Here is a 14,967-nt window from a genome sequence, read left to right as displayed (position 1 = left end):
AGCCATCGGTAGACGCGCGCAGCCGTCATGGCAGCGGAAGAGAAGGATCCCTTGAGCTATTTCGCGGCTTACGGGAGCAGCAGCTCAGGCTCCTCGGACGAGGAGGATAACAGCGAGCCGGAGGAGACAAGTCGTAAGGCCCCGGATCCGGAGAAGTCGGCGGGCGGCTGTGGGAACAAGGCGGAGAAGCGGCTGCCTGGACCCGACGAGCTGTTCCGGAGCGTGACTCGCCCGGCCTTTCTCTACAATCCGCTCAACAAACAGATAGACTGGGAGAGGCACGTCGTCAAGGCGCCAGAGGAGGTGAGGTCCCCGACCCCGTTTCCCGATCTAGGCCCCGGCCTCCGCCCCCTTCCTCCTGAGCCCCCTCCTGGGGACCAGCTGTCCGCCCCCCACACGCAGTCAACCCCTGCGGGATGCCGCACCACCCTCTCCCACCTCCAACCCTGGGGAGCCCGGGCCCCCTCCCCCAGCCTGGTGGGTGTCAGACCGGATCCGCAGCCCCGCCCCCTCGTGAGGAGACCCAAACCTCCGCGCTCGGTGCCCTGACCCCGCGCGGAGAGGACTAACGGTGGTGACTCCCCCGCCCCCCTGCTGCAGCTTCTCCCCGAGACCCCTTCCCTTTGATGCCGAAGTGCCTGCGGTGCTGCCTCCAAGACAGTGTCTGCTGCAGCCTCCTGAAGGGGTCAGCCTTGGCGTAGTATCTCTGAGACTGGATTCTTCTTTGGTAACTAAAAGTTAATAGCTTTATTCGTATAGGGAACCCTTTGGCTTTTCACTTAACAGTGTTGTGATTTTGATGGAAAAATATGTCTTTAAACCTTAAAAAAAAAAAAGTCAGCCTGAACAATAAGCGAACGGCAGGGAGGTGCATGTGCCCATACCGATTATAGGAACCTCGGTTCGTCACAGTGTTTCTCAATGTGTTTGCTTAACAGCCTCCGAAGGAATTCAAAATATGGAAGTCAAACTATGTACCACCTCCGGAGACCTACTCTACTGAGAAGAAACCTCCCCCTCCAGAGCTGGATATGGCAATAAAATGGTCTAACATATATGAGGACAATGGTGATGATGCCCCACAGAATGCTAAGAAAGCTAGGCTTCTCCCAGAAGGGGAGGAGACGGTGGAATCAGGTAAGGAAAGTCAGACTCCAGTGGCAATGCCTTTTGGTCCCTGTGATGAGTTTTAAGAGAACGAGATGTTTCATGAATGAAACTTAAATCTAGTCAGTTAGCAAACTGATTGTGATGGTCTTTGGATGTCTTTTGCTGTGTGTGTGTGTGTGTGTGTGTGTGTGTGTGTGTAACATCTTTATTGGAGTATAATTGTTTTACAATGGTGTGTTAGCTTCTGCTGTATAACAAAGTGAATCAGCTATACATATACATCTATCCCCATATCTCTTCCCTCTTGCGTCTCCCTCCCTCCCACCCTCCCTTGTGCAGTGTTTTTGAGAAGGGTCATAAGATAGTCAGGATTTCAAGTGAAATCTTTGATGTCTCAACCAGTAGTATATGTGATTTATGATGCCTTATTATTAAAGCAGCATGAGTTATTTCATGAACTCTTTGTTGTGACTGCGGTTGTGAAGTGCTGACGGCTTCATTTTATATTAAAGCAATTGTGCTTTAGAGCCAAAATTAGTGTCACAAAATGAATTTAACTGAGTATTACTACATAGTAATTAAAAATAGTAATAAGATAATGACTTAGTTGTCTTGCCTTAGTTCATAATATCATAATTCCATCTCTGGCTTAGACTGTAAGTAATCACAGTAATCTCTGCTTCCATACTTTTACCCACCCACCCCCTTGCCTCACTTGCTTAAAACCCTTCACCAGCAGCAGACTGAGGCCTCTATGATAGGCCCTGCCTTTTTCTCCACCCTCATTTCAGATGGCCCCCTTGTAGAACTTTAAGATCTTAAAATTCTAAACTGAATAGACCATGCTATTTTATGGTTCCATGCCTTTTAATATATGTTCCACCTTAGTCGGGAATGATTTTCCCTCCCTCTTTGGCTGGTAGACTCATTCATCCTTTAAAATCCAACTCTAAGAAAAAGAGAGTTGGTAATATCTAAATCTCAAATATTACCTTCCTCTAGTTAATTATTTGCTCCTCTGTACCCTGTGTGTGCTAATGCTATTGATGGCACTTACCACCTTCTATGTGATTTTTTGTTCATAAGTCTGTCTGCTTTATGAAGATGAGTTCCTTAAACAGCAGGGTCCAGGTGTTATTTATGGTTGTAATACAGTTTGTAGTATATTGTGAGTATTCAGTGGATTATTGGACTAAATATTTTTGACTATCATTTTTATGAAAGAGTGTGCTGGTTTTGTTAAACAAATTTCTGATCTTCCCATAATACAATTGCTACTTAACTTAGCTTAGGGTAACAAACTGGTAGGAGTTCTTACTCCAATTTTTGGTTTTTTGTTTGTGTTTTTTTTAAGGAATAGGATATTAATTCAGATCTAAAGTATCTCTTCACAAAATTAATGCTTGTTAATTACAAATGGGAAAAAAATAGTAACTTCATTTTGGAGTTACTTCATTGTGGAGAAGCCTGGCAGACACCATTTTAATCAAGCGATTAAAGTGAACATCATAAATAACAGGACAAATCAAAACTGAGTGTCACTTGAACACAGCATCACGTTGGTGATGTTCCTGCCGAACACAAACACACCCAAATTGAGGGATATTCCACAAAATAACTAGCTGAATCTTCAAAAGTATCAAGGTCATGAAAGTCAAAGAAAGATTGAGGAAACATTTTTGACTACAGGACACTAAAGAGATGTGACAATTAAATGCAATACACATTCTGAAGTGTATCCTTTTTTTGCTATAAAGGATATTACTCTCCAGTTTTGATTCTACCTGGCTTTCCCATTTCTTTCCCTGACTTCCCAGTGTGAATTAGAAGTCACTAGTGAAGGTACCTCTTCAGTAAATGGCATCTTTTTGGACATGCCAAATGAAGTGGACATTAAAAATACTTCATATTTTATAGTATCTTTATATCATTAATAAAAAACACTTTTGCATAAATTACATTTAATCCTTACAACACCTTGTGAAACCAGATAGGGAAATGTCAAAATGAGAGCTTATGTGACTTGTCCAAGATCACAAAACTAGAAAATGCCGAGCTCTAAAATAGTACCTTCACACAAGTTTTCTAATTTGTTACTCTTAGCAACCTAGTACAGAAGTGGTACATGATTCATTATTACTGTTTTGTAGACAAGAAGACAATCTCAGATTAAAGAATTGCCCAAATTCACACAGCTAGGAAGAGGCAGAATAGGAATGCAAATTCAGATCTTTAAATGGAAATGATGCCATATTAAACTGGGGTTTAGTCTCTTGATGTTTTGCAAGCGAGAGTGCTTGAGGAGTAGCTGTCCTGTGGGAAGAATGGCAATAAGGCCACTAGAGTTGATATTCAATCTAGGGTGTCATAGGCTGGTGCTCTCCTATCTTTGTTCCTATGTGGAAAAGGCAAGGTTTATATACCAGGACAAGCAAGTAGAAAGAATTATCTTTTTTTCCAGCTTGCCTTTTAAGTTCAGATAGCAGGAAATATGCGTGAGAGAATGCTGCTATTCCCATAGGTAATTTCTGACCTTTTGATCATATGATGGTCCTCCATTAGAAAGTGGATGTTGGCAATATCAAAAAACAAAAGGACCCCAGTGCTCAGCCAGCTTCAAGCTGGATCATAAGATTAAAAGATAATACTGAAATCTTCAATTTTGACTTTAATGTTGGTTGTTGAATGTAACTATCTTCTTTTTGTAATGAATACCTTCCTTCTTAGAAGTGATTTTTGCCATTTCAAACTCCCATACTATGTTCACAGATCGATTTCCCAACATCTTTTTTTACCTCTTTTTTTTTTAATTCATAAAATATCTTGTATTAGAAGCTCCACATTCTTTTTTTTTCTTTTCAATAGGAGATGGAGCAATCTGCTCTTTTTTTTTTTTCCAGGTGGATATATCTTTTAAATTTATTTATTTATTTTTGGCTGTATTGGGTCTTTATTGCTGCGCGAGAACTTTCTCTAGTTGCGGCGAGTGGGGGCTTCCCTTCATTGCGGTGCGCAGGCTTCTCATTGCGGAGGCTTCTCTTGTTGTGGAGCACAGGCTCTAGGCGTGTGGGCTTCAGTAGTTGTGGCACGCAGGCTCAGTAGTTGTGGCACATGGGCTTGGTTGCTCCACGGCATGTGGGATCTTCCCGGACCAGGGCTCGAACCCGTGTCCCCTGCCTTGGCAGGCAGATTCCTAACCACCGCGCCACCAGGGAAGTCCCTCTCTTTTTTTTTTTAATTAATTAGTTTGTTTATTTTTGGCTGCACTGGGTCCTCGTTGCTGTGCGCGGGCTTTCTCCAGTTGCTGCAAGCGAGCTTCTCATTGCGGTGGCTTCTCTGGTTGCAGAGCACAGGCTCTAGGCGCGCGGGCTTCAGTAGTTGTGGCTCACGGGCTCTAGAGTGCAGGCTCAGTAGTTGTGGCGCATAGGCTTAGTTGCTCCGCGGCATGTGGGATCTTCCCGGACCAGGGCTCGAACCCGTGTCCCCTGCACTGGCAAGTGGATTCTTAACCACTGGGCCACCAGGGAAGTCACAGAAGCTCCACACTCTTAAATAATCTCATTTTTAGATTATCAAATTACTTTGTTTTTATTTTTCCTTCTCATTTTCTGCCCTTTGGCCTTTTTTTGCCAGTTAACTCCTTCCAGATAAAAGAACCTGGGAAAAATTCAAAACTCATCATAAATCCTTACTACTTATCAACACTTGTTTAGTGTTTGCAAAATGTAGATGATTGGGCTTCCCTGGTGGCGCAGTGGTTAGAAATCCGCCTGCCAATGCAGGGGACACGAGTTCGAGCCCTGGTCTGGGAAGATCCCACATGCCGCGGAGCGACTAGGCCCGTGAGCCACAACTACTGAGCCTGCGCGTCTGGAGCCTGTGCTCCGCAACGGGAGAGGCCGCGACAGTGAGAGGCCCGCGCACCGCGATGAAGAGTGGCCCCCGCTCGCCGCAACTGGAGAAAGCCCTCGCACAGAAACGAAGACCCAACACAGCCATAAATAAATAAATAAATAAATTTATTTTTTTTAAAAATGTAGATGATTAAGGCTTAGATATTTATTGTAGCTTAATTAACATGTAATTAATCCTGAAGATCTAACTAAAGTAGCTAATGCTTTTTTTTTTTTTAAGAATTTAGAACCTTAGTTTCTATTAATAATTTAAGCTTGTTTACCTCAAGTGACATGAATTCCATAATAGAAAAATTGTTTCCTGACAAGTGCATCTGTAGTATATGGCACAGGGTAAGAAGCTCAGTAAAGTTGATGATCGGACATTTCAAGATCTTTTTTTTTTTTAAGACAATGCCTTGTTATATCACTAGATGGCATTAGCTCTTCTGTTCAGTGACTGGTAGGAAGTTATTTTTCCAACCTCAGTAGTTTGTGTTTTTGTTGTTATTCAGTAAATGTAATAAGTGACAGATTAAAAGCAGAAGTGTCTCAGGATGGTCTTTTTAATATATGTTAACAGTGCATTTTCTAGTAGAGTTAGAAAGTAATTTCAATTTTTATATTACTACTGAAAATAATCTCAAAAGTCAAGCATAATGATAATTAAGCACCAATTAAAAAAAAAAGGCCTTGGCTTGTTTAAACTGTGTGCCTCATCATTTGGTTTGTAGAACAAGTATTATTTTTGTATACATGATAAACTAATGTTTAAAACTTTGCTTTGTAAATTCCTGGGATGATTTGTTGATCTGAATTGTATTTTATCGTACTAGCTACATAAATCTGTAGTGCTCTATGAAATATATGAATAACATCACCATGCTGTGTTTGAAGATGCATTACCTGCTGTTGATACTAATTATTGTCCACATCAACAAAGGAAATATTCTGAGTATGGTAGTTAGCAGAAGGGAATTGAAGGCTTAATTAAGGTTTTAAGTTTATTTTTCCCATAATGAGTTTGTGATCTGAAAAACAAAACATATGAACAAACAAAATAAAACAGAAAGAGACTCACTGATAACATAGAACAAGCTGGTGGTTGCCAGAGGGGAAGGAGTTGGGGGACCGGTGAAGTAGGTGAAGGGGTTTAAGAGGTACAAACTTACAGCTATACAATAAGTAAGGCACAGGGATGTAATATACAGCATAGGGAATATAGTAAATAAGATTGTGATAACTCTGTATGGTGACAGATGGTAACTAGACTTATTGTGGTGATCATTCCATAATATATAAAAATACCAAATCACTATGTTTATACACCTGAAACTAATATTGTGTGTCAATTATAATCCGATAAAAAAAAGAATAGGACAGAGCTCCCCAGTCTCTATAAGAAGAATATCGAGAAATAACATGTAAAAAATGACTGTAAAGTCCTTTTGTAATGTGAAGTGTTAAGTAATAACAATAAAATTGGCATTGTTTTTTTCTTGACTGTTAATAAAAGGGAAGTTGAAATGAGAAAAAAAAGTTTATGTTCTGATATCAATGGCTTCCCCAGTTTTTTAATATGAAGTCCCCTTTCAACATCAAAATATTTTATAGGCCACCACATGGTAGTTATTGAACTTTGAGTATCTGTTGATTGAGAAAATAAAGTACAATGAATTCAGTAATGTGCTTAAAATAAATTTGTATTTTATAAATCATAACATTTTCTACATGTTATTTATTCCATCTACATGGAGTTCTTAAAATAATGCCATGCGTTTGTGCAGAGAGATGGGAATTAGCAGCTGCTCTGTGCTACCCTGTGTTTTGTTGAAACATGTAGTTGGATTGTTTTAATTGAATAAAAGGGCCCACTGTTTCAGGTTTTACAGTATTTTTATTTATTAATTGGAAATTTTCTGTGAATACAGGTACTAATAATATTTTAGAAAAGTATAAAGGACATGGTTTTAATTTGAGGTTCTTCTCCCCTCCCCCCCAAATTCTCCATAATATGAAGTGGGGGAAGAAGTCTGTTTTTCTCTTGCCATTGGAATATTCTGACCATCCTAGGAATGGGGGAGAAAGTAGAATTACCTACATAGGACAAAATTGAAAATACAGTTTCAGTGAAACATCTACTTGTGAGAGCCTTTTTAACTTCAAAATGCATGTGTGGGGGTGGGGGGATGAGATGGGAGGTGTTTATGGGGGAGGGAAAGCAGATTGGAGGGGAAAGACTAGCTGATAGACACTTACATAATGTCATGGTTAAATTGACATCTTTTTTTGTAAAAAAAAAAAAAAACAGAATGTGTTCCATTCTTAACGTGTAGATTATATATTTAAATATCCACCATGTATATACTGTAGAATATTTGAGAATAGCTTTATCAGAACAAATTTTGATTTTCTCATTTTAAGCTACCTTAATATAGCACTAAAGGATCGCTGTAGATTTTGTATAACACTACAGTTCAAAAAATTCCTTATTTTTACTTGCAATTTAAAATCAGAGTTCTGTAAGTTATTTTTGTGTTTTTTATTGGAAAACTTTGAAAGAAACATTAGTTGAGGATAATGATTTTGGTATAGAGTCAATGAAATTTTAATGCTTAACATTTTTTTTAAATTACTGATTGAAACTCTTCCTTTCCTATTTAAAGATGATGAAAAAGAAGAGCATACTTCTAAAAAGCGCAAAATAGAACCGGGAGAACCAACAAAGAAGAAAAAATAGAAAACAAATGACAAGAATTTTTGGACTGTGAAACTTTGTTGAAATGATTTTTTTGGGCAGATTAAATTGATACTGTAAATTATTATGAAACAACATCTCCATGAAAGTATATGTCAATTAGCTAATGAGTATTGGTGCAGGAACCTTCCACTGTAGAATTCATTTTTTATTTAAAACTTATATGTATTTAAAACTCAAATGGTGACTTGTGATTGTGAAATTGACAACACTTGGAAGCATTCTTGCTACCACAGAATTGGTGACATGCTTTGAGTTTCATCCCATGTTGACATGCCAATGTTCTATGAACCTTTTATAAAGGAGTATATTTTTAAAGTAAATATATTGTACTGTGAACTTGTAGGGTGCTTTTCAGCAGTGTTTGTACAGTGTAAATAGATCATGGAAATAAAATTACCAATATTACTATTACTGCATAACATTAACATTTGAATATTTGTGACAAGTACCCTCTTTGCCATGTGACATTCTGATAGTGGGTATTACCATTTAGGGAGTGCCTCCTGTGTTCCAAGTGCTTTGTGCATATATTATCTCTGATCCTCAGCCTAATAAAGCAGGTATTAATAGCCTCATTTTATAATAGAGATTAATTTATCCACGGTTACACAGCTAGTGAGCAATGAATTTGAGATTTAACTCAGGACACTTGAACTCCAAAAATATCACACTAAACCACCTATCTGCCAATCAGAATTTAGTCCTCTTCGCTCAGGAGGAAACTCCTCTGCCCTCCTTATTTCTGTAATGATCCATACGTCCTGAAGACCATTAAACATATTACTGAAAAAAAAAGCCATCTTTTAGGAACTGCAGTTGCCATCTCTTCCAGGTACTCTTCTGTGGTAATCAGTAGAGATCTTCTCCCCTGATTATATTACTGCACTTATCATATATGCCTTATATTATGATCATTAATTTCCTTGTTAAATAGTAAGCTTGCCAAAGATAAGGATCTTCTACAAAGAGTTGCTAGATGTAGCAAATGAAATTACTGGATATCCAGTTAAATTTGAATTTTAGATAAACAACAAATGATGTTTTAGTATATGCAATATTTGAGAAATACTTATGGTAAAAATTTATTTATCTGCAATTCAAATTTAACTGAGCATCTTATATTTTGTCTGGGTACCCTACTCCTATGTGTTTTCTCTATCCAGCTCCTGTTTTAATGCTTTGCACATAGTAATAAAATCAACAAGGGGTATTTAGGAAGATTGTAATCTTAGATTTGACTTCTGCAGTCCAAAATGCAGTGAAGTTATTTGTAACATTTTGAAAGATAAAAAAGAGAGGTTATATACTGCTCAGTCTTTCCATGATTCTTACATGCCTTTAAGAGACAAGAGTTAATTACAGGACATTATTCAGTTTTTAAAAATCCCCAGTCTGATTGTTTTCCCCATGCTGGAAACCAACATTTGAAAAACTATAAAATTTGTTGAGAACATGGATCAAGTAGATTAAAGTTTGTAAAAGTCATTAAAAGTGTGCCAGTCGTAGTGTTTTGTGGATTGAGGAAGGGACATGAGTATGATGGCTTCCACTATATCTTAAACTTACAAATCCAGTTCTACAGCTGCTTATCCTCTAGGTTTACAAGTATCTGAATCCCAAAGTTGAAGTAATTGATGAGAAACTTTTAATTTAAGGTTGAAATCTTTGTACATGAATAATTGGGAGGACAGTGGTATCATGTACTAGGGAGTGGCATCAACTGGTAAAGCATGAGTCCAATGTGACAAACAAATGGAAATATGAGGTTGTGATTCCCAAATCTGGAAAAATCTATAGTCTGGATGAATGTATTGGTGGAACAGATATCTCGGAAGTTACTGAAATATTACAAGATTTAAAAAACTAGCATGAAAATGAACCTCATACAAGAAAAAAAAAAACACCAGCAAGCCACTGTCTGAAAATCTTTTTAACCTCTTTTTACCACTCATTGTTTCAACTCCTATCTTGTATCAATCAGTTTGTGACAGAGAACAAAAGATCACTAGATCAGTCTCTAGTGGTGCTTTGAGCCTCTTTTCTAGGCGGTAGCAGAACTGGGGAGGGGAGAAAGAAAATACCACTTTTCCTTGGAGGGGGGAAATATTCTGGTATTTTAAACAGGAAAGGAAGTTGCTACAGTTGTGAGATTAAGCAACTGCTGGAAGATGTGTACCTATGTGAGTACAGGTGAAGCCAGTTTTAATTTAGGAGTGGGAGAGAGAATTTAGGAAGAAGGAGGCTAAATATTTTGGGGCAGTCTGACTCAGCCATTTGTATCTCAGGTTTCTTTTCAAAGTATGGCCAAGTAACAGAAGGGGAAATGAACTTGCTTATGGATTGCTTCACCTTCTGCAGAAATATCCCTGGTTGGAAAATGGACTTTCATGTCACTCTCTACATCTATCACCACATTAGAGAATGGATTTTTTTCCCCCCTTCAGAGATGTCCTGGGAACATGTCTAAGTGTCCATGTGGGTACTGTAGATAAGGTGCTGTTTGGTTCAGATAGTGAAAACCCAGTGGAGAAGGATCTTCTAAAAATCCATGAAGATTAGGAAAATCCTCTATCCAAGTTGCTTCCTTTTTAGAGAATCAAGTCACTTGATATTTCTGATTGTTTCCTCATCTTTAAGATAAGGAAGTTAGATCGCATCAGGCATGAAGGACTTCTGCGCAAAGACAAAATTTGAGAAAAGAACTAAGCATTCGTGGGCCATATATTAAAATTCAAAGTATAAATAACTTTATAGAGTTTTATGGAAAACTGGAATCAAAGAACGTTACTGAGAAAATTTACCCTGCTTTGTAGCCATTAAGATACTAATATTAGTTGTACTTGCTTCTAATCTTAACCCTTAATGCTGTGTAGTGCTTTTGAATTCACAGAGTTCAATCATATAGTAGTATTTTATTTGCCAAAAACCTAATGGGGTAGGTTTTATCATTTCCAAATTAGAGAATGGAAAATAGGCCCAGCAAGATGAAGCAATACACGGATACACCAAGAGTTAGCTTCAGAGCTCAGGCTAGAATCTGCATCCCGTTCCACGCAAAATTTATGGAGAACCTGTTGGGTGCAAGACATTATGATAAGAACAAAGGACTCTTCTTCATTTTGGCAAAATCACATTGGCGGCCATGAGGAGGATGGATATGTAGGTTACTAGTCGAGTCAGAAAGACTAGTTGCTGTAGTCTAAATAGAGTGATAAGTGTCTGAGTGAACTAAGGCATTGGAGAAGAGACACTGATTTGAGAAACGGATAGTGCTTAGTTGGATATAATGGCTGAGAGTGAGGTTACCTTTTATTGCAAACTATGTACTTTTAATTAAAATATGAATGTAGCAATGCAGGTTTGGACATGACCTACATGTAAAACATATTGCTATACAATTCAGTTAGAAACAAAGCCCCACTGGGGATATTTGAAAAATGTAATTATTTTTATAGGTATCTGAGTGAACCCAGCAACTTTGATAAGTTAAAAATGGTGACATTTAAATCCACACTGGGCTTTAAAACATATCATTGGTGGTATTTTGGATTTTAGAGTTTCATATCCGTAGTGAACTGCTTTCACACCTCCATTATCACTTAGTGCAGAAGTTCAGACATTCCAACAAAAAGGCGTTATGCTCCCAGCAAATGTTTTGAACTTTGCATAATATTCTGAAGTTTTCTCTCTTCATCTCCCTCCACACAGTTTTCCTAATTTGAGGTATCGCATTTGCATTTTAATGTAAAAAGAGAGAGAGAGAGATACCAAGAAGCGTTTGTTATGTACAGTCCAAAGAGGAGGGATTTTGCCTGTTTTGTTCATTGACTAGAACAGTGCCAGCACATAGTAGCACTCAGTATAACTGCAAAGTGTTGATGGTAAGGAGAATTCCTCACCCGGGCTTATGGGTGATCCTCTTGAGGCTTGTATTTTCAGTTGTATGGGCCAATAAATCTTGAGAATTTAAACCAGTTTAAGTTCTGTGTCATTTTCCGTCAAAAACATCCTAATTGATGTGAAACTTTTTTCTCCTTTGGTTTCTTCCAGGGTCCCGTGTTCTCCTGGTTCTCTTTATTTCTTCTCTCTGGCCCCCTCTCTTCCAACTGCCCTCAAATGCCAGTGTACCCTACGTTGTTCTCTTCTCTACACCGGTTCTTGACAGTGTCAGCCAAGTTCATGGCTACCACAATCAGTAACCCTGATGGTTCCCTTCATTGTATGCTTACCAGAATGCTCTTGTAAAGCCCCAAATTTATGCATCCAATTGTACATTTCTGCTTGGGTCTCAAAGTCCCCTCACATACTGTATGTCCAAAACCAAACAAACACATCGAGTCAAAACCCACATCCCCTCCTATAATTCGTTTCAGGTTAATGGCATCACAGTCAACACAGAAACCTGCCTTCTGCCTTACTTCCTTCCCATCATGTCGGTTTGGTCAGTAAATCCTGAGGCTTCTCTCCCCTCATTCGGACACACTTCTTAATCCAGCTCTAATGAATTATTTACAGTTCCCCAGATACACCATTTAGTTTAATCATTCTGTGCCTTCACTTGTACCATCTGCTTGGCCTGGCCCTTCTCCATCTGCTTAGTGAACCTCCCCTTTTCCCTCCAAGAAGCAGTTCAAGTATTCCCTCCTTTATTCACCTTGTTCTATTTATCTCTGCATCTGCACCTGAAAGTTGGTTTTCCCTATGCTCAGTACTAAACAAATAGCCAACGTTTATTAAGTACTTACTATGTGCCAGGCATTGTTCTCGGCGCTTTCCATGTATTAACTCATTTAATTTGATCAGGTAGGTGCTAACCCTACTTTTCAGGGGAGAAAACACGTACAGAAAGGTTAAGTGATTTGCTCAAGGTGGGAGAGCTGGGAAAGGCAGGCCGTCTGGCTCCAGGTTCCTTCCTCACTGCCCTGGAGTCAATAGATTGGTGTGTATTTGACTCAAGGACTCTTCTTAGCCCTAGAAGGCACTCAGAATACAAATACTTGGAAAATTAATGAATACAAAACCAGTTCACTAACTGGAGGCCCAGCATTTGTTTAATACACCAGAAACATCTTTCAGATGGATCAGATTAATGTAAAAGGAAAGTCAGTGCATAAATGTTTTAGGAAGACTGCTGCCTATTTCAGTGATTTAGTAGCTTATTTATCACATAGTTGGAGTGTTTTTAATTGAAAGCCTTAAAATAAAATAATAGGGCTGGGAATATACACCTCTCCCTTCAAAAATATATTTTAGCTTTTCACTTGTTTTTCAAAGTCTACTATTTTTTAGCAAAGCGAGATAGCTTTAAGCCACAAATTGTGCCTCAAATTTCATTGTTTTCTCTAACATTTCAAATTATGGCTTGAGTTTAGAGTCATAGCACCAGGGCATGGGAAGGCCTCCAGAGGTCCTCTGGTACAGCCTTCCCAGAACATAGGAATGTCTTCTCTGTGATCTTTCCTCTCTTTTCTAGGCTCACAGGCAAGCCCACAAAATGAGAGGTTTACAGGCTGGATTTGAAAAGTCATTTCCTGTGCGTCTGTAATATTTTGGTACCAGGGGTCTGGAACTCCTCCTGTTCCTTTCCCTGTGTTTACCATTTTCTGAAAAAGGAGAAGAAACAGAGGATTTGGTACATTATCATTGAAGTAAAAGTGCAGCTCTATTCCTGGCATAATTACCTGTGTCCATTTCTAAATGGGACCAAAATTCTAGCAAACTTCCCCAGCTGACTGTGGAGTTTAAATTTAGAATCCCTGAGAAAAACTGCAATGAAATAACAAAACAATCACTTCCAACTAAGGAAGTGACTTGTCTGCCAGCAAAGCTATAAGCAAGCCAACTCAGAAATAATTCCCACACCAGGGGGATTTTTTTAAGACCCTGGTGCTAGTTTTTGCTAGTTTTCAATCTGGAGACACACACACACACACACACACACACACACAGAGTCACTGGGACCTTCTCTTTTTACCATGTTCTGCCTTTAGGCCTTCCCCTCCAGTCCTCTCCTTAACTACAAAAAGTGGCCTAAAAGACTTAGCATAGCAGTAAAATTTCTTCCGTAACATCTGGAATCCATAAGTCAAATCTGTAAGGCATAAACTCTTCATTGTTTTTCTTTTAATTTAGGCTTAATTACTTGAGCTCCAAATCCCCCTGCCCCGCCTCCCTCCATACCAAACTAATTAGAGCAATTATCTGAGCCATCCAGGGCTACAGATCTGTTAAAGCCTGTTATTGAGGTTAACAAACGAGAGGGTTAATTTCTCCAGACTGCTCCACAGTTGTCGAAGAAAGATAAGCCCTTACATTTGTAGGGTGCTTTTGCGTTTTCAAGGTCTTTTTTCTGTACACCAAGCTGCCACCCAGGAGAAGGGTTTACTTTGGGGGTTCCAGACTGTCCGGAACCCTTGAGGTAAGTGACTTAATTCTGAACTGAAGCACTTGGAATTTACTACTACAACATGAAAGAGGCTCCCCCGGCCTTGCTGCTTCCACTGAAAAAAAAAAAAAAAAAAAAAGATTTTGATGCTTTTTTAAAGAAATAGGATTGCCAGGTAGTACCTCTGGAGCCAACTTGGAGATGTTGACTTCAAACCTTAGACAGTAAGTGGCTTTTTTTAGATAATTTGACCAGGGCCCTGAGTATTTTTAACTTATTTAGAAGTTGCTGAATTCATCTGGTTACTTTGGCTAATTATGAGCTGCTTAGGTTCTTCTATTCTTTTTCCACTTTTGTTTCCACTGTAACAGTAGCAAGGCTATCCTATATCAGTCTTACTAGGTAGCTAAACTAAAGTTCCTAATTTAATCTTTTGCCCTGAAGGTTTTTTTAGATCACCCAGCCTAGTATTAATTTTTTTCTTTTTTAAGCCCAGGAGAATTAGTTGAAGGAGGGTTAGATTTTCTTAGCATTTACCATGATTTCAACTAATTTTTCCAACAGGGATTTGTGAAAATGTGATAAACAATGATGGAGAACAGATTTTTTGTGTGTATTCTAAGAGAAATTACAACTTTATTGCACTAAATTTTGAGAATGTGTTGTCTGTACAAGAGTTTAAATTGGAGAATAGATTTTCAATTGCCTCACATAAATGCCAAAAGTAAGGAAAAAAAGTCCATATGTTTCATAAGCACAGAAAACAAAAACTTTTAAGCTTTTTTTTACTACAAATATATTTAGTCTTTTCAAGGACA

General features: G+C 38.7%; 1 protein-coding gene across 1 annotated transcript; it reads left to right on the top strand.

Annotated features, from left to right (window-relative positions):
* C1H1orf52 (chromosome 1 C1orf52 homolog) lies at positions 1-11,738 on the top strand. The gene is made up of 3 exons (XM_007173035.3): positions 1-303; positions 939-1,137; positions 7,670-11,738. Exons 1-3 carry the CDS (start codon positions 28-30, stop codon positions 7,741-7,743), a joined length of 549 nt encoding a protein of 182 aa, XP_007173097.2. The 5' UTR covers positions 1-27; the 3' UTR covers positions 7,744-11,738.
* Positions 11,739-14,967: the final 3,229 nt, after the last annotated feature.

Source organism: Balaenoptera acutorostrata, chromosome 1 (assembly GCF_949987535.1).
Source record: "Balaenoptera acutorostrata chromosome 1, mBalAcu1.1, whole genome shotgun sequence".
Classification (NCBI taxonomy): domain Eukaryota; kingdom Metazoa; phylum Chordata; class Mammalia; order Artiodactyla; family Balaenopteridae; genus Balaenoptera; species Balaenoptera acutorostrata.
This window is presented reverse-complemented; position numbering and strand designations above follow the sequence as displayed.

Excerpts from the sequence above, each read along its gene's own strand:
- C1H1orf52 (XM_007173035.3), top strand. The coding sequence starts at position 28 with ATGGCAGCGGAAGAGAAGGATCCCTTGAGCTATTTCGCGGCTTACGGG. Across the intron at positions 304-938 it reads TCGTCAAGGCGCCAGAGGAG|CCTCCGAAGGAATTCAAAAT; the intron begins GTGAGGTCCCCG and ends TTTGCTTAACAG. Across the intron at positions 1,138-7,669 it reads GGAGGAGACGGTGGAATCAG|ATGATGAAAAAGAAGAGCAT; the intron begins GTAAGGAAAGTC and ends TCCTATTTAAAG.